The sequence below is a fragment of the Dreissena polymorpha genome, chromosome 4 (genome assembly GCF_020536995.1).
Source record: "Dreissena polymorpha isolate Duluth1 chromosome 4, UMN_Dpol_1.0, whole genome shotgun sequence".
Lineage (NCBI taxonomy): Eukaryota > Metazoa > Mollusca > Bivalvia > Myida > Dreissenidae > Dreissena > Dreissena polymorpha.
In genome coordinates, this window is record NC_068358.1 from 48,321,445 (window position 1) to 48,346,168 (window position 24,724).

At 33.9% G+C, this 24,724-nt stretch overlaps 2 protein-coding genes across 2 annotated transcripts in view; both read left to right on the forward strand.

The window, feature by feature from the left end:
- Window positions 1-2,697, forward strand: part of LOC127880130 (pyroglutamyl-peptidase 1-like) — a 483,820-nt gene extending 481,123 nt beyond the window's left edge. The window contains exon 6 of the transcript XR_008049430.1: window positions 2,629-2,697. The gene's annotated coding sequence lies outside the window, so the exon portion shown is untranslated. The remainder of the gene's footprint in view (window positions 1-2,628) is intronic.
- LOC127880119 (epoxide hydrolase 4-like) overlaps window positions 1-24,274 on the forward strand; it is a 35,213-nt gene extending 10,939 nt beyond the window's left edge. The window contains exons 2-6 of the mRNA XM_052427353.1: window positions 8,718-8,842; window positions 10,349-10,461; window positions 13,161-13,329; window positions 15,453-15,604; window positions 17,946-24,274. Coding sequence (XP_052283313.1) covers window positions 8,718-8,842; window positions 10,349-10,461; window positions 13,161-13,329; window positions 15,453-15,604; window positions 17,946-18,208 — 822 coding nt within the window. The 3' untranslated portion in view covers window positions 18,209-24,274. The remainder of the gene's footprint in view (window positions 1-8,717; window positions 8,843-10,348; window positions 10,462-13,160; window positions 13,330-15,452; window positions 15,605-17,945) is intronic.
- Window positions 24,275-24,724: the final 450 nt, after the last annotated feature.

Consider the following 24,724-nt stretch of genomic DNA (forward strand, 5'->3'; position numbering starts at 1 on the left):
GTTCTAGAGACATATCCATAAAGCTAAGTATTAATGAAGCTTAATAAATTTACGATTTCAGCTCTTGATTATAACACAGAAAGGGTGTTAATTTTATGATGAAACAGCGTATACAAATGTATAGCTGACCCTCTTGATATTTTTCGGCTTTGCATACTTCAAATATAATGGGTGTCAAAACATTCATCGTTTGTTGTTTATTATCAAAAAGGTAATTATGTAAAATTATATGAAAGGTTATTAACCATAAATTATCAATTAATTAAAATTATTTAAAGATTCTTGAAAATCACGGTCAACTGTCTATGCATGTATATTGAAATATCTTTAAAAGTTAACAGAGTTATAAATATATAGAATTCTAAATTAAAACTCTGTATTATTTGTATTTTTCGGAAAGATTATTTAACCCCGTTGTGGTCAAATGAGAATGCTGTTTTTAATTATGTTGTTCCGTACACTACCATACACTCTTTATAGGACTACGAAATGACGGAGTTTTTTTACCGGTACCCGCTAAATACGTAAAATGTTAAGTATTAGATTTTTTAAATGTTTAAAATGTACATGTATAGGTATTAAGCACTTATAATTATTGTGATTTAGCTGGCTGACATCTATACAGTATTTAGTTTATGGCAATCTGTATGGGCAGATGACTATAAATGTTTTCAATACGCTACATATCTTATAAACGCAAAATTGAGTATTTGGCGTTACATTACTCCAAGAAATGACCACTAATACCACGAGAAGACATGGAGGTATCTTAAAAAGTGTAATCTGACCAGACATTGCCACCTGTGGTAAGGGACCAATATACAAGTATAGGTCCCTGCTGTGGCGTATGACACCATAGTGTTATTTAGTATTTGTCGGCACAGTATCTGATCATAACGAGATAATTGGTTTGTGCTGAACACAGGGGCAATAAAACCACAGATCTATAAACAAGATTATTGAGATATCTTTTTTTGAACACCGAGATAAAAATGCTCAAACCATGGACTCTAGATTACACGGATAAGAAACATGGCAACATTCTCAGAATCATCACTGCTATATGTGTAATCACCTAACAATTCGTCTAAAAATAATTTATATATTTGAGTTGAAGACGATGTACTGTTGTTTAAGTCTGAATAAACTATCTGTCTGCCTGTCTAAATCCAAGCCGTCATCGTCCCGGTGAAAAAAAATCTGATTTTCAATAGTTGGACATGATGCCCTGATGTCAAAATACGAAATGACCCGCGTAACACGGACCGTGATTTTCAAGAATCTTTAATACATTGATAATTTAAGGTAAATAACATTTCAAATAATTATACATAATTACCTTGTTGATAATAAACAGCAAACGATGAATGTTTTTGACACCCATTTTATTTCAAGTATGCATGCAAAGCCGAATAATAGCGAGAGGGTCCGCTATATACGCTGTTTCATCATAAATTTTACACCCTTTCTGTGTTATAAACAAGAGCTGAAATCGTTAATTTATTAAGATTCATTTATAATAAGCTTTATTGATATGTTTCGTGAACAAAATACTACAATATATTCCATAAAAAATATAATAAGATGGCAAAAGAAATTCAATGGCCGGTTTCTAAACAAAAGCATTATCGCCAAGACCGTAGCATCAGTTCAGTGCGTTTGGAACGCGCGCTACATTTTCCCGCCTTCATTCCTTAATTACTTTCGTTTTTAAACAAATTTTTTTTCTATCGTATACAGAATTCTATTCTCCTAAGCAAGATGTAATTTTTAAAACTGAACTCCAAATATAAACGCTACAAATTGGTATTAAGTACGAACATGTCAACCGTAAATCTAGATTCTAAAACTCCAAAACGGTATGATATTTGCAAAAGTTAAAGTTATAACTCGCCGGGCTGTCAAAATCAGAAGAAAAACTTAATATATATTGATATATCTGTTTACTACGTAACGTAAGCTTTCTAATGATATATAATTTGTCAAAATCGGCCGAGAAATGAAACTATAATTTAACAAAAGACGTGAGTGGGTACATCAAAATGTATAACCTCGGCGCTTCGCTGTACGCTAATCGTAAAAGATCGATAGCCACAACACGTTAAAACGCGCGGTGGTAAAACATAAAATGTGTATTTCTTGTGTTTAACTCGCTATAAATCCATTAATAACAACGATATATACTAAGAGTTATATTTTTTTGAAAGAGGAATTAATAAGCAACAAGATAACGTATAAACCAATAAAATCGGATGAATAGTTTTTGCATAAGATTGAATTTACTACAGTAAGGGTCAAATACTCGATTCATCTCCTGTCAATATACACTCCGTGATATATGTATTCATCAGAAACCTTAATATTATAAATTAAAACTTTTAAACTTTTCAATGAATTCTTCAGAAAACTAAAAAAACATCATGCAAACGTATTTATTATGCCCCCCTTCGAAGAAGAGGGGGTATTTTGTTTTGTTCATGTCGGTCCGTCGGTTGGTTGGTCGGTCTGTCGGTCCGTCCGTCCACCAGATGGTTTCCGGATGATATCTCAAGAACGCTTAGGCCTAGGATCATGAAACTTCATTGGTAGATTGATCATGACTGGCAGATGACCCCTATTGATTTTCAGGTCACTAGGTCAAAGGTCAAGGTCACAGTGACTCGAAATAGTAAAATGGTTTCCGGATGATAACTCTAGAACGCTTAGGCCTAGGATCATGAAACTTCATAGGTAGATTGATCATGACTAACAGATAATCCCTATTGATTTTCAGGTCACTAGGTCAAAGGTCAAGGTCACAGTGACTCAAAATAGTAAAATGGTTTCCCGATGATAACTCAAGAATGCTTAGGCCTAGGATCATGAAACTTCATAGGTAGATTGATCATGACTGGCAGATGACCCCTATTGATTTTCAGGTCACTAGGTCAAAGGTCAAGGTCACAGTGACTCAAATCAGTAAAATGGTTTCCGGATGATAACTCAAGAATGCTTACGCCTAGGATCATGAAACTTCATAGGTACATTGATCATCACTGGCAGATGACCCCTATAGATTTTCAAGTCACTAGGTCAAAGGTCAAGGTCACAGTGACAAAAAATGTATTCACACAATGGCTGCCACTACAACTGACCGCCCATATGGGGGGCATGCATGTTTTACAAACAGCCCTTGTTTTGAGTTAAATACTATTCATAGTGGTTATGGATATTGAGCATCAACAACCAAGTTTATTTGATTTTATTGGAAGATGTTTAACATTATAATCATATCGGACAGCATCTTCTTGAGAAGTTGAGTACAGGCACATTTAAAAGTATTTCCCAACTGCAATCCAAATATAAATTTACATGCACAGTTAACTACTAGTTTATAAAAATAATTGATCACTATGAAAAGGAACTCTGGACCCAAGCTCAACTGGCATTTTTATGTTTTGATCAACCAGGGCATAGTGAATTGGAGCTTAATAATTGCTGTTTAAAGAGTGCTTGCAAAGGCTAAATGACATGGGAAAATGGGTCTTATGCCATATGTTGCCAGAGTAGCTCCATACCAGCCTTCAAAATAAATCAGCCCGGTCTGAAGCTACCCTGCAAACTTATGAGAACAACAAAACCTTGTGTGATTTTATAGCCCACATGATAGCACCGGACAAGTCTGCGTGATTATGCATTCTGGTCTGGAGCTGCGCTGGTAGCATACGGCCATTAGTCCCAATTTTCGTTTGAGGTGGCTCTAATATAAAAGTTATATCATTATCTGAATGATTACAGCATTCGTTTATGACATGCAATTCGTTCTAGTGTTCATTTTAAGGAAGCGCACCTCTAATGATTTCCCGCGATTTCTTCTAAGGTTGAAGAGCCTACTATTAGGTGCCGTAGCCTAGTGGTTAAGGCGATAGACTAGAAATCTTTTGGGATATTCCCGCGCAGGTTCGAATCCTGCCGACGACGTATACTTTTTTTGCGACGCGTTTTATTTATTTTCTAACGTAATTTGATTTAATATGGCATATAAGCTATATTTATTGTTAAATATGTTGCAATTTTTATGCACATTCTTCAATTATTAAAATTAAAACAACGTTATTGCGAAATTGGGTGATTTACTGTTGAAAATACGAACCATGCATGTTGCATTTTTATTTTTATTTCAAAAAGTAAACGGTAAATCTGTCTAGTTCTTGGTATTTTTGCTGTATATAGTGTTTCTATAAAAACTAAGTTTAAAATATGACTTAAATGATACTATTTTGAATTTTATGACACTTTGTTTTTAACCGACCCAATTTTTACTTTGCTGAAATCACTTACATTTCATGGCGCTCTTCCATAGATAAAAATTTGTAAAAAATAAATGTCTGTAAAAGAATACTTATTTCATCTTGTTTAAACTTTAAACACCTTTACAGCATCTGTACACACCAACTGCATGCCCATATTTGGAAATTTGAATGAATTATGGAACTTTTATATACCCCAGGGGTGAAAATAAACTGGACAAAAGCCGAGCGTGGGGGTGGTTTTGAAAAAATCGGTATATTTTTTGAAAAAGCATGGAAAGCCTACCTACAAATTTGCATGTAGTTCAGTGAAATGATGCGGATGAAGAAAATAATTAATTAGATCATATTTGGATATGTGCCCATTAGAGGTGCGCTACCTTAATCTCCAGTTCTAGTGTTTTTGTAAAAAATGTGTACTTAACCCATTTATGCCTAGTGGACTCTCCCATCCTTCTAAATTGGATCAATTTATTTCCAAAATTAGGGCTGTCTAGTATATTTATTTCTTTATTTAGAATATTTCTTACAGAAATTCATTTAAGCAAACGGCGCAGACCCTAATGAGACGTCGTATTATGTGGCGTCTCATCTGGGTCTACGCTGTTTGCCAAGGCCTTTTTTCTAGATGCTAGGCATAAATGGGTTAATCTTTTTAAACTTAATCAAACTTTTAAAGGGACTGTCAACCACGAATGACGAAAAAAGAAAAGTTCTAAAATACCGTATTTTTTTACAATTACTAGTTTATATTCATTAAAATATCAAGACTGGTTTATTTCATTACTTGAAACAAGTTCATATTTTCAATATATTCGGTAATAAAATTTCACGATGTGAAATGGAAAGTACATAGCGAAAATAGGTGACATAAAGATATACACAATAAAAATAATGCAAGTAGATTGATCATTTTATATATAAAATATATTCAATTCACTACGCATGCACAATTTTCATTCCTTGGTTTACCACGTGATGATGATGACCAATCTACTGGCGTTATTTAGAGTTAACTGGTAGTTACCTGGTAGACATATCCAGTTAAATTGTTTTCCAAATATACTGAACATATGAAAACTTAACAACTTTTTTCAAGTAATGTAATATACCAGACGTTATATTTTAATCAATATTAACTAAAAAGTGTAAACCAATACGGTATTTTACAACTTTTCTTTTCTTTGTCGTCATGGTTGACAGTCCCTTTAATCCCCAATAGTGTCCAACAGTTATCAATGGATATCAAACACTTGTGGTCAAAGGGATCTTAGTCAGCTGTGAAGAATAAAAAGATTTCAAGTTCAGTTTCTGCATTAAAACTGACTAACAAATTATTCGTAAATTTTTAGAAACATGTGCTTTTCACTGATATAAAGCAGCATAGGGGGTCTGTTTAATAATTGGATCTGTTGGTGTCATGTATTTTATCTTTGGTTTGGTGGTGTTTTGTATATTTGGTGCGTTTTTTTGTTAATTGTTCACTTTCATAATTGTGCCTTCTTTTGCCTCATAATTGTAGTTGACATAATTCAGCCGAGCCCATGAAGTGTTTACATTAGTGCTTGGATGTTGGGTTTAACAAGTTATCTCTTGGTAGTAACATGAGGTGAAGCAGGACAAGTAAGGATTGAGACAGACATGTATTGTTGATTTAAATGCTCCCAGTTAGTTAGTCCAAACTTCAATCTACCAATCTACCATACATTTAATAATCATATCATCTATGTCAAAAATATTTTTTTTATAATGAATACTAAAAAAAATGTTTATATTAAACAACATAAATTCTGAAAATGACCTTTCCCATACTAAAATCTAATATTGTTATTCTTTGTTTGGTAACGTTAAAGAAGCTGTTTGCTTATACAATTGTACATATTTGTGGATATTAATTATTGTTCTGGAATGAAAATCATACTAGATTTTCATACAAGCAGGGCTGTACTTTTTTGCAGATCCTGATCAATTTTAAATTTTTACACAAAAAGGTATGATGATATCAAAGCAACTAAAAAAGTCAAACAGACAAACAGTATTGATAAAGCCTACCAATGCCTGGTTAAACTTTTTTGTAAGAGAAATGTTTCCAGGCACCATATTTTGCTTCTGTTCTTCATATCTGGCACATATGAGCCGATTCATGCAAAGAGGGATCAGTCTTATGCATTAGATAAGTCTTGTCAGGAGCCTGTCTGCTTATGAGATCATCTAACCTCGCTTGACCTCAAAGCAGACAGGGAAGTTTCAGACTAGACTGTACGCTCTCACTGGGTTGGCCTGGAGCTATGCTGGCCGCATGTGGCTTTAGACCCATTTTTGCATTTTGTGGATCAAATATAAATCATTTTCTGTTCCTGTCATATGTACACATACGGTATATAATTCATCGACACCATGGTGTAAATTATAATAGCCTACCGTTGGGTTTGTCAGATAATGCGCATACACACACGCACATACATCAGGAAAAAAAGTTTAATAAATTCACAGAGACCTTGATGTTCTTATAAGCAAAACAGTTTAAAAGCATTTACATTAATTTTATGAACAGTGTTTACACTCACCTGAAAACCTGCTGCTATCAGACCATAAAAATCAGACAGGGTCATTGATAGGTGAGATTAACCTAATATAACTGCCATCAGAAGTTCAGAACTATACAGACATCTCAAAGATGTTCTCATAGATTATCCTTGGTGACAGTTGGTGTAGGCCATGGTTAAAATTTTTTGAATGCTTTTTCATTTAGGACATAATGTGCAGATGATAATGGTTAAGGGCTGGGGTAAAACACGTGCAATATCCATGTTAAACTAATATCATGCCTTTTTGGGTGCATAAAGCGTCAGCACAATTCTGATAGCTTTGCTTGCTCAAGTAGATAATAAAGTGAAGTTTTTAATGAATAATCTTTTTTTTTTCATTTTTCATGGACATTTCCAAACTGATGATGTTTTCCATTAAAAAGTAACACAGATTATGAAACTTATTATGTTTTGTGTGTTTGTTTAACATTGGACATTAAACAATCAATATTCAAAGGCAATGACCTTCGCATGATACATTTATAATTTTGATGCAGATTTGCCTCTTTTTTCTTTCACTGGCGTGTACCATTATCCTGCTTATAGATAATACAACTACTGCATGCTGCTAATATAACAACACATATTTTATCATAAGATTATATTTAAAGGAATGCAAAATATAATTTTTGGTCTAGTAATTGTTTAAATAAGTCTTAACTGTACATATCTGGTAGAATGGATATAACACAGTTATCTAAATCATCCCAGAGGAGTTATCCTCCTTTCATGCGTCTCTTTGCAGATTCTTTTATACTGTTGATTTATGCTTGCTGTTTAATTATCCTAAACTTTTTAATTAATAATAACCATGTCTGAATGCAAAACTATGTTTAACTTCGTTTGCCTTGTTGAAATGGACAATAATGGTTCTAGTCTAAGTGAATGTTGTCAACAACATCTATCTTGCTGCATTTAGCAACAGCATATAACTGTCACAGGTGCACAGCAAATATTGCTTGTATATATGCCCATCGCTCTGTGAAAAGGGGGTTTAATGCATGTGCGTAAAGTGTTGTCCTAGATTTGCTTGTGAAGTCTGCACAGGCTAATCAGGGATGACACTTTCCGCCTAAACTGGATTTTCGTCAAGAACAGTCTTCTTTTAAAATAAAATAAAAGCCGAAAGTGTCGTCCCTGATTAGCCTGTGCAGACTTCACAAGCTAATCTGGGACAACACTTATCGCACATGCATTAAACCCCCTTTTCACAGAGCGCGGTTCATATGCATTACTTATATTTAGGTATTATTTGCACTTAATTTCTGCTCGGAATATGCTTTTGGGGTTTATCTGACATTCTTATTTACAATATGTTTTATAAACATATGTACATGTAGCTGTGTACCATGAGATGATTTCATTCATGCTTACACCATTATTAAATATGGTAGTTTCTGTTATTTTATGAATGGTGTTATACTCAGTGAAAGTTTGATTACACCCATAAATAGAATCTGGGTAACCTTCCTGTGAATCCTACTTTTAAAATATTTATTTGAATATTGTACTACTTTGTATAACTTTAAAATAAGACTACTGTTTTTTTCTCACAATTAAGATTAAGATATATTAAGGGATATTTTGCACCTTAAAGAAATGCTACATTTCCTGAACGCACTCATAACTTATGATGTTATTTGGCTTCTACTTTACAAGCAGTTGGTTTGAGAAAGATAAATGAAGAAACCTTGACAAGAACCATAAAAGTCGAGCACACAGCTGTCTTCGAAGGCAAGCTTTTTTACTTTGCAATTCATTCCTAATGAAAACTGACTCATATATAAGTGGCTTGATTATACAGGGAAGTGTTTTTTTCAGAGATTCCTTGCATTTTCAGGATGTTCGTCTTCACTACGTGGCAAGTGGACAAGAGGGGAAGCCACTCATGCTGCTCCTCCATGGTTTTCCAGAGTTCTGGTTCTCATGGCGATATCAGATTCCTGAATTTAAAAAGGACTACAGGTAATACTGCATGTTAATAGATGGAAAATGTTAGTCATCACTGTCAACACTGATTTTTTTATCACTTTTTGTACAGATCACATTTGAGATTTCACAGAAATTCTGAGGATATATGTTTTTTCTCAGAACATATGAGGACATATGACAATTCTCAGAAATTCTAAGGAAATATGAGTTTTCTAGGACATATGAGGACACACGAGTATTCTCAGAAAATTTTAGTGCATATTAGTTTTTTTTATAGATAATCTGAGAACATATTAATGATCTCAGCAAATCTGAGGACATATTTTTTCAGAAAATGTCAGAGGTGGGGTGGGGCGTGGATTAGTGGGTCCCTGCTTATTTCCATACCTGCAAGACATTGTTTTTAACCTCTTGGGAATTTGCTTCATTTTTAGAGAGAACAGGATTATCGGTTTCTTTGCATTTGGGGGCACATTTTTTTAATAGATTTGGAATTTTTCTTTTTTTTTAACCTTATTTTGGCTTTTAGTGTAATATGTTTTTAGAAAAAATTTAAACAACCTGAGTAGAACTTGTGCATATCGAAGTTAAATACAGTTAAAACTTTTTTGTATCAGCTTAACATTTCTACATGTAATAAGTACTTTAGTGCCTGACATTCTATTTTAACTAGGATGAATAAGAGATTCAAAACAAACTAATTGATGCTCTTGCTTTCATGCAAACAACACGAAATGTTGAATACTCTAAATTAGTAATCTGAAAATCAATTGTAATCATAACAAAATTTCCTTCTTGGGGATTTGAACCAAGGTACTTTGGTGGTAAAATCTTAAGTACTATGATGCAAGTCATACTTACACTTTCCACTTTACATTTTATTTTTATATAATGTATGATTTCTTTTGGAATCATTGACATAACTTTTAAGAGTTGTTATTTTGAATGTCTGTGAAAAAGTGCCTTTAACATTCATTATTTTTGTTGGCATGTTAATTTGGCACTTCATGTGCAATTATCAGGTGAAGAGGTTGCATATGCCAGCATCCTTGATTTATTTTATTTTATTGTTATTATTGTTCTTAAGTGTGTAGTTATTGAGATCAGACAAACAGGTAATAAATTATTGTGTTTGTTGGCAGTTATGACTTAAGATACTAAAGTAAGTGAATTTAAAGTACATGATATTTGAATTTATAAAGTTATACAGTAGTTTAGAGCAATCATATACATGTAACATACATGTTTTGCAATTAATTTTAAAAGCATAATATTGTACAGCTTTGCCAATTTTTATCAATTTTTAATGAAATCCATCATTTAAAAGCACAAAATCTTGTATATGTTTATATTTTAAGGATCTGGCTATTGACTGCAAAGGGACTTCTAGGATCACTAGCCCAATCACATAGACTTAGATTAAAAACGAGCTTGCATCTTCGATAATGAAGAACCTGCATAAAGCTGAAGACACAATGATTAAAAAAAGCTTTGAAAATCTTGAAACTGACTCAATTTGGAATCTTTGTTTCATGCTAGGGTGGTTGCGGTTGATATGAGAGGCTATGGGGACTCTGGAAAGCCCGGCAAGAAGAAGGACTATGCCATAGGTAACCTCTCCAAGGACATCTACCAGCTTATTCAGGCACTGGGTAAGTAGTGGGAGCCTAAAGGGATCTCATGGGTTTATAGCTTTTGTTATTGATGTACTGTGGTTTGGTAACTATGAGGATTGGAAAATATAGTGTTGATCAGAAGCCTTAATTTAAGCACGAATTTCTACCTGATTTCTATTCAATGATACAATTATACTTTTAATGGCTTGCCACTTAAATTGTATCAGCTATTTAAACAATCTGGAAGATCTTGTGTAGACTTTTAAAACACCAACATCAATTACAAAGAAATTAATTATGTTTATTTAATATATAAAATAAATTAAATTTATTTCATGTTAGCCATCTGAGAATTACAATAGCCAGGTACACCTTAGGTATTCTTAAGATATAACACTGGTCAGTTCTCACCTCTGTAATCACAATATATGGCATATTAAACATGACCTTGCCAGCTCCATTGCTAGTGAGCTGGACTGACATTTTAAGGAATAAGTGGTTGAATTCCAGACTGGCCTTAATCAATACTTGTGTTGGGCTTGGTCACAAATAATGTCTATGGCATTCTTCCCCATACCTCTGATATATATATATGCCGATGTAACATACCTAAATTGTCATTAATGTGTGACCTTAATGCTGGTTAACCACTTAGTCTTGAAAATGTCAGATTGGCCAGTTTTTGTGTTGGGCTTACATTTAAACAATATCACATGCGTTTATGAATGTACACATTACATGGTTTTATGAGTGTATACATCACATGGTTTTATGATTGTATACATCAGATAGTTTTATGTTTGTATACATCAGATGGTTGCATGATCATATTCATCACATTGTTAAATTATTCTATACATCACATAGTTAGATGATCACATAAATCATGTGGTTGTATGATCATAATTATACTTCAAATTTTTATATCATCATATACATCATATGTTTGTATACATCTCATGGTTGTATGACCATATAACTCACATTGTTGTATACACATATTTATCACAGGGCTGTGTGATCATTAAGTCACATGGTTGTATGATTTTATACATCACATGGTTGTATAATTTTATACATCACATGGTTGTATGATTGTATACATCACATGGTTGTATGATTGTATACATCACATGTATGTATGATTGTATATATCACATGGTTGTATGATTGTATACATCACATGGTTGTATGATTGTATACATCACATAGTTGTATGATTGTATACATCACATGGTTGTGTGATTGCATACATTACATGGCTGTATGATTGTATACATCACATGGTTGTATGATTGTTTACATCACATGGTTGTATGATTGTATACATCACATGGTTGTATGATTGTATACACCACATGGTTGTATGATTGTATACATCACATGGCTGTATGATTGTATACATCACATGGTTGTATGATCATATACAGCACATGGTTGTATGATTGTATACATCACATAGTTGTATGATCATATACATCACATAGTTGTATGATTGTATACATCATATGGTTGTATACTTGTGTACATGATATGGTTGTATGATCATATACATCACATGGCTGTATGATCATACAAATCAGCAGGCTTTATGATTGTAAACATCTCATGGTTGTATGATTGTGTTAATCACATGGTTGAAAGAATTGTATACATCACAAGGCTGTATAATTTTATACATCGCATGGTTGTATGATCATATAAATCACATGGTTGTATGAACATACATATTGCATGGGTGAAGGTTTATGCACATCACATGGTAGTGTGATCATATACATCATTATGGTTTTTGGATCATGTACATCATAAATGTAGATCATGTACATGTACATCATATTTATTGTATGAAGATGTACATCACATGGTTGTGTGATCATTTACATCACATGGTTGTGTTATCATTTACATCACATAATTGTGTGATCATTTACATCACATGGTTGTATTATCTTATACATCATATATTGTAGAACCTTACATCCAACTTGATCAGCATTATTTAAATAGTGTCAGTCAGTTATCTGGGACAGTTTGCATTCAGTTTCTGAACATTTGAATGACATTTATGGTATGCATGTTTTTCTTTTCAAAATTCAAGGTTAAAACATGGATTAAACATGACTGTTTTAATCATGTCATGTTAAAAAATAAACAAACTAGCAGCTCAAAATCCCAAACTCAGCAATTTTCATAGCTCATAATCTTATTTGATATTGTTATCATTGTGAGATAACATGTAGTTTGTTCCTACATTCAGGGTGTTTTATTATAGATAACCTTGAACTTTTGAACCAAAAACATTAATGAAAAATATTGAAACAAGAGTGGTGTGCACGGAGAACTTAACTGATTAAAAAGTGATAAATGTGTGTATACTATGATGGTACAAGTTCAAGTGGAATGTTTGGGCTGATAATACCGGTACTAGCGTAACATACCTGATTATTACAGTCATGTCATATTCATGATTCATCAGTTTAATCACAATGTTTTGTCATGTCTTTTATGAGTGCACATTAAATGTATCTTCATCTGATGTTTACTAAAATCTTGAAATGAAAAATGAAATTGCAAAAGTGAAGTTTCCAGTGAGGCATACATTTATAGCTATTAATTTTGAAAAAAATATATGCACAATTTTTCATATTGTTATTTTGTTATTATGATAATTAGATTACATAAGTGCATTCTTGTGGTCCATGACTTACAGTTATTATACCACTTATCTGCAGGTTACAAGAAGTGTGTTCTTGTGGGCCATGACTGGGGTGGGGCAGTTGCCTGGAACTTTGCCTACAGCTACACAGATATGGTGGAGAAACTGGTCATCGTCAATTCCCCTCACCCCATCTCCTTCGCCAAATACTTGCGCACCCATTTCTCCCAGTTGAAGAAGTCTTGGTAGGCAAGCTGAGAGTTAAAGCAATTCATTAGTGTCAAATAGCAGCAATATTACCCCCACCCCATTTAACCCATTTATGCCGAGTGGACTCTCCCATCCTTCTAAATTGGATCAATTAATTTCCCAAATTAGGGATGTCTGGTATATTTATTTCTATTTTTAGAATATTTCTTACAGAAATTCCTTTAAGCAAACAGTGCAGACCCTGATGAGATGCCGCATCATGCGGCGTCTCATCTGGGTCTACGCTGTTTGCCAAGGCCTTTTTTCTAGACGCTAGGCATAAATGGGTTAAAGAAGCAGCATAAAGCATTTCACATGTGTATCTGAATGTTTGTCACAAAGTCTCCAGAACAAAAGTCAAGGTCAAATTGGTCAATCCTAACTATAGGCATAATATTGCTTGTCTAAACTCTAAATTCAGTATTTATATAGTAATTTTAACACAACACAAATGATCCCTGTGTGGTGACAGATTGATGCACCTGAAACCTGTGTCATTAGGTCAAAGGTCTAGGTGACACTTTTTGGTCATAAATTCAATGTGGGCAATATGCAGCTTATTATTGATTTTTTGCCCCCCCCCCTCTTCTACTGAGCATGACTTAACTACTTATTGGTCAATTTTTACAGTAGATCGACCTTTATTTGTAGATTATTGTTCAACATAGGAATGGTTGCTATGACAAGTTTTGGCAGAATAATGGCTGTTTTACACACATAGAATATGTAGTCCTAAAATTTTGTGTTTAACTGCTCTTTAAGGACAGGTTGGATTCAGCACTTCCATAAGTGGATATCTGGGCGTAAATTACGCAAAACAAACAGCAGTCGTACGTCCATTTTACAACTAGTGGAAGTCACTCAAGCTTCCGATAATCAGCATGTTCGCTGTTTTCTAATACACAGCACGATAAATCTCAACACCTAATCTTGTCATTCAATCAGTTTACTCCGCCTATGAGCTACTGTATGGCATGAATTACTCAGCAAGAAGCCAATATTGGTTTTTCCATCTGTCAATCAAATTCGTTATGGTAATTGCATCAGCCAATCAGCGTTCAGGCAGCTGAATACGGGCCTTCTCCATGTGAAGGTGTATACCATAACTGCACACGTCACAGATCAATACTGCCCTATCTAAAAGACTGCAGTGAAAAAGTGCTCACATTTTTTTTACCAAAAGAAATTATTAAAGCATTCTCTGCGCTACAATTTTTTTATAAAGCAATAAAATATTAAAGCAAACGTTTTCCTCGAGAAAGAATGACGTGATTTTGTACCTAAAGTCTAAGTTTTGCATGCTTTTAATCAGTACTTGTACAGGGTTTACACAAATACATGAAAAATATTTATTTGTGGCTAAAATTTTCTAAACTTTTCATCAGTCTTAATTGAGGACGGCCATATTGCTTGCAATTGTCTCAAACCCTTAATTGGGGACTGTGGTATTGCTTGCAAAAGTATCAAACCCTTAAATGTGGACTGCTGAATGGCTTGAAATAGTGTCAAAGCCTGAATTGTGGACTGCTGTATTGCTTACAGTAGTTTTTAACCCTTAAAGGGACCTTTTAACAGATTTTGGCATGTATTGAAGTTTGTCATTAGATGCTTCATATTTACAAATGTAAATCTAAAAAAGCTCCAGTAAAATATCAAGAATACAATTTAACAAAAATAAAAAAGTAAACCTCAACAGGACTCGAACCACTGACCCCTGGAGTCCTGGACTAAAAATCTACCCACTTAGACCAATCGGCTATCCGTGCTCATACCATAAACAATGTATTTTATACTTTATATAAGCAATCCTCGTAGTTTCACAAAATATAACGACAACAAATGAACTCTCCAAATTATTCAATTGTTTTGCGTTACAAGGCTTTATAATTTTCAGGTTTTAAAATCATCAAAAGATGCATATAATGGCTATTTTAGAGCATGGTAAATGTTCAGTATAACTATTTCCTCACAAATCAACTAAATCGAAAATTTGCGAATCTGAAACAACTTTTTAAAATTTTGTCAATTTACTAAAACGTGAAATGGCCCCTTTAATTGCGGACTGTTGTATTACTTGCATTACTGTCAAAGCTTAAATTGTTTTAATTCTATATTGCAGGTACATGATGTTTTTCCAAGTTCCTTTTGTGCCTGAGTTCATGTTTAGTATGAATGACTTTGCAGCCTTTGAGGCAATTAGTAAATCCCTGAGGAACAACCCTCCATCTGATGATGAGGTAGAGGCCTACAAATACGCCTTCTCCCAGCCAGGTAGGGGATGCTGTGATGTTTGGTCTCCAATGTAGTTTATAGAGAATAATTATTGTGTCAGTGAGAGGGTGGAGTTAATTATGCAAGGCTAAGGGACCAATCAGCTGCATCACACGACAATTGGTCTATGTTGTGTTTGGCCATCATAGCACCTGACCACCATGGGTATCCACTTAGTCTGGTAAGGAGCAACTCTGTCGGTTATAAAGTCATGCAAGGATTTGTGGTCTCACTAGTAGACAGGGTAACTCCTGACCAGACTGCGCGAATGTTCCTAGTCTGCAGCTATGCTGGCAGCATATCACAGACGGCTCATTTTTGCATGACGTGGATCAAATGTGTCATGCCAAGCTTGATACATGTAATCTTTATAATTATCTACCACTCACAATATTAAATATCCTATTATGCTTTTGTAATAAAGGTTGTTAACCAATTGCCGTGATAAAATACTTAGTATGTCAACCATACATCAATAACCATGGTTTACCAGTTGTCCTTCTGTTGTTTTTTTTACAACAAAAGTCAGCAAGCAAATGAAGAAAGTTGCTGAGATGTTATTATATATTTACAGTAGTATTTTTGGTTTCTACTTTCTTACTGTTGAAGAAATTGAAATAATTCATGAAATTTCATACAAAGATACCTTATATAAAGACATGCCTATGAATTGAACATGGCTTGGTGAGTTTAAAATTGAATAGTGTCTGTTCAAGGACTCAAGATTGAATTGAGTTATTGTAATAAACTTCATAGGTTCTTGGACTTCACTTGAGATGGCATACGGGGTGGGTGTCACCAAGGTCACAGTTAACTAAAAATAGAAACATAATATTTTCATTCATTAACTGAAGTATAAATTGAGCTATTGCACTGAAACACAGTTCATATATACCTCATGTGAAGACATCATGTGAAAGAGCATATGGGCAGGCTACATAATAATAATAATAATTTTTCTATAGCTAGAGTTAAAGACAAGAAGATAATACCAGCCTGTATGGAAAACAATCTAGAAATAAGAATTTGTAGTTCATCAACATCTTCAATCATGTTACATATATTATTCAGGGTCCAAATGCACCCCTGCTACAAACATGTATTTTTGGTATTTATCCCATTTAAGATGGTCACATGGCAGATGTCTTAGATTTATTATATTTTATGAATGGAAGATTGAAATAAAACATAAGACTTAACCTTAGCCTGAAATTTGAATATGAAGCATTTGTATATCACCATGTTTCCATTTAAATATGCAGTCACAAATTGATAAAAAATACAACTCTTGTCTGATTTAAGAGAACTTTGTGATCGTTACCCATATAACTCTTGTCTGATTATAGGAGAACTGTCTGATGTTTACTGTAGCGAGGTTTTCCACTTGTTCTATTAGAATAACTGTTAGGACTGTATACAATTTAATCACTACATTGAGTTCATTAATAACACAACACTTTATTCATATTTTAGATCGTATTTTATTTTTATTTCAACAAGTTTCATAATATTCCAAAATAAGCAGTTTTTACTTGTACACTTAATATTTAGTTATTTCCATATTGCTGGTCGAAAAGCAACTGTTGTTCACTTATTGCTGGTCTTAAAGGGACCGTCAACCAAGAATGACGAAAAAAGAAACGTTCTAAAATACCATAATTTTTTACAATTATTAGTTTATATTGATTAAAATATCACGACTGGTATATTACATTACTTGAAAAAAGTTCATATTTTCAGTATATTCGGTAATAAAATTTTGCGATGTGAAATCAAAAGTACATCGCGAAAATAGGTGACAAAACAATATACACACTTTAAATAACTCAAGTAGATTGATCATTTTATATATATAATATATACAATTCACTACGCATGCACAATTTGCATTCTTGGGTTTACCACATGACGATGATGATCAATCTACTGGCGTTATTTATGGTTAATTGGTAGTTACCTGGTAGACATACCCAGTAAAATTTATTACCGAATATACTGAAAATATGAAAACTTAACAACATTTTTCAAGTAATAGTTACCAATATAACTCTTGTCTGATTATAGGAGAACTATGTGATGGTTACCAATATAACTCTTGTCTGATTATAGGAGGACTGTGTGATGGTTACCAATATAACTCTTGTCTGATTATAAGAGTACTGTGTGATGATTACCAATATAGCTCTTGTCTGATTATAGGAGAACTGTGTGATGGTTACCAAAATAACTCTTGTCTGATTATAGTAGCACTTTCAGCATCATTACCCATATAACTCTTGTCTGATTATAGAATAACTTTTTTTTACCAATGTTGACCCATATAACTCTTGTCTGATTATAGGAGCATTGACTGGACCAATCAACTACTACCGAGCAGCATTTAGTAAACAGACCAAGTACGAGAGAGCTGCAAAGCTCAAGGTTCCAACGCTTGTCATTTGGGGGGAGCCAGATAAGTACCTGGAAACCAATCTTGCACATGAGGCCAAGAACTATGTGGAAAATATGACCGTCAAGATCATACCGGACTCCAGCCATTTTGTTCTCCTTGACCGGCCAAAGGAGGTGAATGCTGCTGTGAGGGAATTCTTGAAGGACAAGTAGATATACCAGTTCAAGAGGCTGTCCATCATACAAAATGTTGGGCGGAAATTTGTGTTGTTGTGTTGTATATTTAGGATGTAAAGCAAGAAAAAATTCCACCATTGATGTTTATAATTGAATATTTCAATTCAGGTATAATGTTCATAAAACATGCCAGATGTAAATATTTTTTAAACAATTATTTACATATTTATTTATTTTTTTTTGGTGGAAACTTCTTCAATTTTCTGTTCTGTGGATTTATAACTTTAAGTGTTGTAGTGGTTGGTGTATGTAAAATATGGAACTAATTGACTGCAGGCCCTACACAGTTTTTTATTATTAATAAAAACTGCAAAGAAAAACCAGAGATTTCATTAATCATGCTTTAAAATTTCATGGACATAGAATGAATATAGAATGAAATTATGATGAATTATGTCAAGAATATTATTTTATTAGTGGGTTTAAAGACTTTTATATTTTTTAAAGTGTTTACCATATCAATGCATTATGAAAGACACCATTGTACAATCATGATTCTTTTGTTAGCTCACCTGAGCACAAAGTGCTCCTGGTGAGCTTTTGTGATCGCTTTTTGTCCGTCTTGCATCGTCCGTCGTCAACATTTGCCTTGTGAACACTCTAGAGGCCACATTTATCGTCTGATCTTCATGAAACTTGTTGAGAGCATTTGTCCCATTGATACCTCGACTGAGTTCGAAACTGGGTCATGCTGGATCAAAAACAAGGTCACTAGGTCAAAAAAAAGAAAAACCTTGTGAACACTGTAGAAGTCACATTTGATGCCCAATCTTTATGTAACTTTGTCAAAATGTTTGTGTAAATGATATGTTGGTTGAGTTCAAAAATGGTTCCGGTCCGTTAAAAAACATGGCCGCCAGGGGGCGGGGCAGTATTCCTTATATGGCTATGGAGAAACCTTGTGAACACTCTAGAAGTCACAATTTTTGCCCAATCATCATGAAACTTGGTCAAAACATTGGTTTCATTGATATCTCGGACGAGTTTGAAAATGGTCCAGATCGGTGAAAAAACATGGCCACCAGGGGGCGCGGCAGTTTTCCTGATATGGCTATAGTAAAACCTTGTGAACACTCTAGAGGCCACATTTATTGTCCAATCTTCATGAAATTTGATCGGAAGATTGGTCTCAATGATATCTTGGATGAGTTCAAAAATGGTTACGTTTGCTTGAAAAACATGGCTGCCAAGGGGCGGGGCATTTTTCCTTATAAGGCTGTAGTAAAATCTTGTTAACACTCTAGAGGCCACATTTATTGTCCGATCTTCATGAAACTTGGTCAGAAGATTCACCCCAATAATATCTTGGATGCGTTCAAAAATGATGCTGGTTGGTTGAAAAACATGGCTGCCAGGGGGCAGGGAATTTTTTCTTATATGGCTATAGTAAAACCTTGTTAACACTCTAGAGGCCACATTTATTTTCCGATCTTCATGAAACTTGGTCAGAAGATTTGTCCTAATGATATCTTGGATGAGTTCGAAAATGGTTTCGGATGCTTAAAAAACATGGCCACCAGGGGCGGGGCATTTTTCCTAATATGGCTATATATCATGCTTTAGTAAAACCTTGTTAACACTCTAGAGGCCACATTTATTGTCCGATCTTCATCCCAATGATATCTTGGATGAGTTCGAAAATGGTTCCGGTTGGTGGAAAAACATGGCCGCCAAGGGGGCATGGCAATTTTCCTTATATAGCTATATTTAAACTTTGTTAACACTCTAGAAGCCATATTTATTGTACGATCATCATGAAACTTTGTCAGAAGATTTTTCCCAATGATATTTTGGACAAGTTTGAAAGTGGTTCCATGGCAATTGCTTGAAAAACATGGCAGGGCTTGTTTTCCTTCTTTGGGACCCGCCGAAAAACGGCCCTTTCCACTCGGATTTTTTTTCCCCTCTCCTTTTTTTAAACTTTAAATACACAAGTTAACCTGATCCAGTGTAGAAAATATAACATATCGCATAATTAAATTATCTGTTGCCTTGAATTTGTTTTAAAAACTGCAAAATATGTTAAATTGATTATTTAAGACTTTCCTTATTTTCCCCAAAATCCGGCGTTTCGCATGATTTTTTCCCCCAAAATCCAGCATTTCGCGTGATTTTTTTCCCATAAAAAAAGGCCAGGCCCTTTCCCCAAAATCAGATAAAAACCCCTGCATGGCCACCAGTGGGCGGGGCATTTTTCCTTATATGGACTTATGAATCTTCATGAAACTTTGTCAGTATATTTGCTTAAATGATATCTTGGATGTGTATGAAAATGGTTCTGGTCTGTTGAAAAACGTGGCTGCCAGGGTGTTCACTAGTCATGAAAGTTGGTAAGAACATATTGTTCTAATGGCATCTTGGGCTGCACAGAACAGGTCAGTTCCTTTGAATCTCAGGTGAGCGACTTTGGGCCTTTCAGGCCCTCTTGTTGTTGTTGTTGTTATTTAAAAAAAAAAATTTTTTGCTTTGAATTCTGGTTGTGCATTTGTTGAATGTGTCTTGCTTAAATGTTTGATTGCTTATGGTGATGGATTTTTTTTGCTAATAATTATTTTAATATTTTCAATCATACAACGGAAATCTGGCTTAAAAGGATCATGAATTTATGTTTTCAACTGAGTTTATTTTTATGTTAATATGACATATTTGGTTGGATAAGGGAATGAAGGGAATATGAACATTACTTCAGTGTTGATCCATCCATCTTTCAATTTATCTTTCAAACCAAAAAATGTGGGTTCTTCAATAAGTATTTATGCGAAGTGTCGTCAGACAAAAATAGAAACAAGTTAAAACTAAAATCTGTTTCCAACAACAACAGAACCCTGAGGCATAAAAAGAAGGCAATATGGTGAATATGCAAATATTTTTTGTCATATCAAATTTGTAGTTTCTACGGTTACAAAAGTCAGTAAAACCAAAATCAGCATCTTGGCAGGTTACAAAAAATCAGTAAAACCAAAATCAGCACTCTGCCATAACTTTAAAGTATTTTTGCTAGGTTTATGAACCTAATGAGATCCTGTTCTTCTCCAACAATAAGCCTGTCCTAGACTGCTGTTTTATCTGTGTCAATGCTCTTTTTCATTTAGCTTCTTTATTATGGCATTGCAAACAAAAAAAACAGTTATTTCTAAACTTTACTGTTTGATGTCTTTTTTTTTTAAAGATAAATGGTGGGTAAATTTTTGTCATCAATTTTTGAGAAAAAGATTTATAGAAAGCCCATTGCTATCATTAGCTGTTGGACATTGTACTCTTACATGATTATGCCCAGATTTACTATGGACAAAATAAGTGCAACAGGCTCTACATGTTTTTTAGTAAGCTGATTTTGTATGTCTTTTGTCTTAATGATATGTTGGTTGAGTTCAAAAATGGTTCCGGTCCATTGAAAAACATGGCCGCCAGGGGACGGGGCAGTATTCCTTATATGACTACAGAGAAACCTTGTGAACATTCTATAATGCACAATTTTTGCCCAATCATCATGAAACTTAATCAAAACATTGGTTTCATTGATATCTCGGACGAGTTTGAAAATGGTCCAGATCGGTGAAAAAACATGGCCGCCAGTGGGCGGGGCAGTTTTCTCTATATGTATATAGTGAAAACATGTGAACGCTCTTGAAGTTACATTTTTGGTCCAATCTTCATGAAATTTGGTCAGAACATTTATTTCCTGGATACGACAATTGAGTTTGAAAATGGTTAGGATCAGTAAAAAAACATGGCCGCCAGGGGGCAGGGCAGTTTTGCTTATATGGCTATAGTTAAACCTTGTTAACACTCTAGGAGTCACATTTATAGTCCAATCTTCATGAAACTTGGTCTGAACATTTGTTTTTATGATAGCTAGGCTGAGTTTGAAAATGGTTTCGGTCTGTTGAAAAATATGGCCGCAAGGGGGCGGGGCAGCTTTGCTTATTTGGCTATAGTGAAACCTTGTTAACACTCTAGATGTAACATTTATAGCCCAAACTTCATGGAACTTGGTCTGAAGATTTGTTGTATTGATAGCTTGGCTGAGTTCGAAAATGGTAACGGTTTGTTGAAAAACATGGCTGCCAGGGTAGCGGCAGTTTTCATAATATGACTATATTAAAACCATGTTAACACTCTAGTTGTAATGCGGAATCCGATGTTGGTGCACAATGATGATGATGATGATGATGATGATGATGATGATGATGATGATGATGATGATTATGATGATTATGATGATACTGGTAATGGATTCAGAAACATTAATGTCAAACCCAAATATCTAATTATAATTATTGCATTACTTAAAAATTAATTATTGCCATTACTTATGATTGTTATCTATATCTTTGCAGAAATTTAACATAGTGGTTAAACCAATAAAACAACAAGAAGTGTTACATATAAATCTTATTTGAGTTTTCATTCACTTATCCTAGCTAGGCTACTCTCTATAAAACTCATTTATATCTGTGCCTGCATTGTTGCCAGGTGGTAATTGTGTAACACTCCTGGAAATTGACCCCCATTAACTGGTCACTTTCATCAAAAACGTTTGTGTTGATGTCAGATGGAAACCATTCATAAGATACATACATGTAAGACATTACAACTTGAAATGTTTTACCCCTACAATTTTCAGTTAGTCAGTAGTTTGTGTGTGATTATGAAAGATTTGTGATTTTAGCAGGTTTTATTGTTGTTTCAATTGGAAATATCAATGCAAGGGGGGTTCTTAAATTGTTCCTGTTGTTTAAAAACACTTTGTCAAAAATGTGAACAATTTTGTAGTAAAAAACCAACAACTTATCACATCTTTTAAGAAGCACAAACAACTGTTTGAAGAAAAGTTGATTTGCATTTGTTTTTGCAAAAATAATATATTTATGCTACAGATTTTTTGTGCATTTAAATTACAAATAGTTTGATAGTTGTTTTGATATGATATGTTTTCAAATGTTTTGTGTGTGTTCACTTCTATATTTGCGCACATTTATAACTATAAGAAAGATCAAGTGATGTTTTGTACTATAAAAGAAGATCAATATTGAATTTCTAGTAGCTGTACATATTCTCATACTCACTTACTTTTTTATAACTGACTTTGATATATGAAAACAATTCAACATATTTATTTAATTATGCAAAAACTATTTTATAAAAACACAATCTCTTGAAAAAATACGGTTGTTTTCAGTATCTAAAAGTGTTCTTGCTAAACAGATTGTAAACAGTCATCCCCTATAAGATGCTGAGATGCTTATCTCATGATCTCAAATTTGGACAACAATTTGTTGAAAAATTTACTTCCATTTTCTTTTGCTGATGCTCATTATTAAATTACTGTCCTCATATTACTTTTATCCAAAATAATTTAAGCTTTGTCGCAACGGGTAACAAATGTCTATTTAAAAAAATTTAAACACACACACACAAAACTACTGATAACGCATATATGTATATATCTGCCGAAACAGCAAACCTCTTCTTTTCACAAAACAACGTTAACAACCCTTGTTTCCTGGTCATTTTCCTTATATTTATATACTGAAAAGGCCTGTGAACACTCTAAGTCACATTTTTTGGCCAATCATCATGAAACTAGGCCAAAACATTGATTTTATTGATATGTCGGATGAATTTGAAAATGGTCCTGATCAGTGGAAAAACATTGCCGCCAGGGCATGGGGCAGTTTTCTCTATATGTTTTTAAGAAGCATTTTCCTTATATATATATTTAAAAAAAATCTGGGTATTAAAAACATGGCTGCCAGGGTGGGTGGGGTAATTTTCTATATAGGCCTATTGTGAATACGTTGGAACACCTTATTTTTAAAGTCAGTCTTGTCATACTAATAATTTGAAATATTTGCTGAAGAGTTTTAATCTTTGTTTCTTTCCATCTAAGTCTCTCAGGTGAGCGACCCAGGCCCCTTTGGGGCCTCTTGTTAAAACTTTTAACATGTAGTTACCATTTTGTTTTGTGCTTTTCTACATTCATATGATCATAGATGTTTCTGCTGAAACTGCATTTTAGAAATAAAGATTGTATTGACATATTGTGTTGTTGTTTATAATGCTAATGAACTTTTAAGTACATTATATCAATATCCTATCCCTCTGAACACTTTGTTCTCTGATCCTAAATAACCAAGTACATTCAGGCCTGTTGACAATGGACGTTTGTATCATTAGACCACATGACTGATTTTTTTGTTATCTTTATTCCCCATTTGTATCTTGAAGTTCCCTTACTATTGACATTTGTACATTGAGGACACATGCCTCTGAACATTTGTACCTTAAGTACTCATAGAAATTAACATGTTGCATCATCAAGCAATTGTGATAATTAAAATTTGTACTTCAGTCCTATTAACCCTTTCCCACTCAGAAGTAAAATGAAAATGGCTATGTGCAAACAGCATAAAACCAGAACAGCTAGCCTGCAAGTTACTCGCAGTCTGTTCAGGTTTTATGCTGTTTGCTGCTCATCAGTATCTAAGG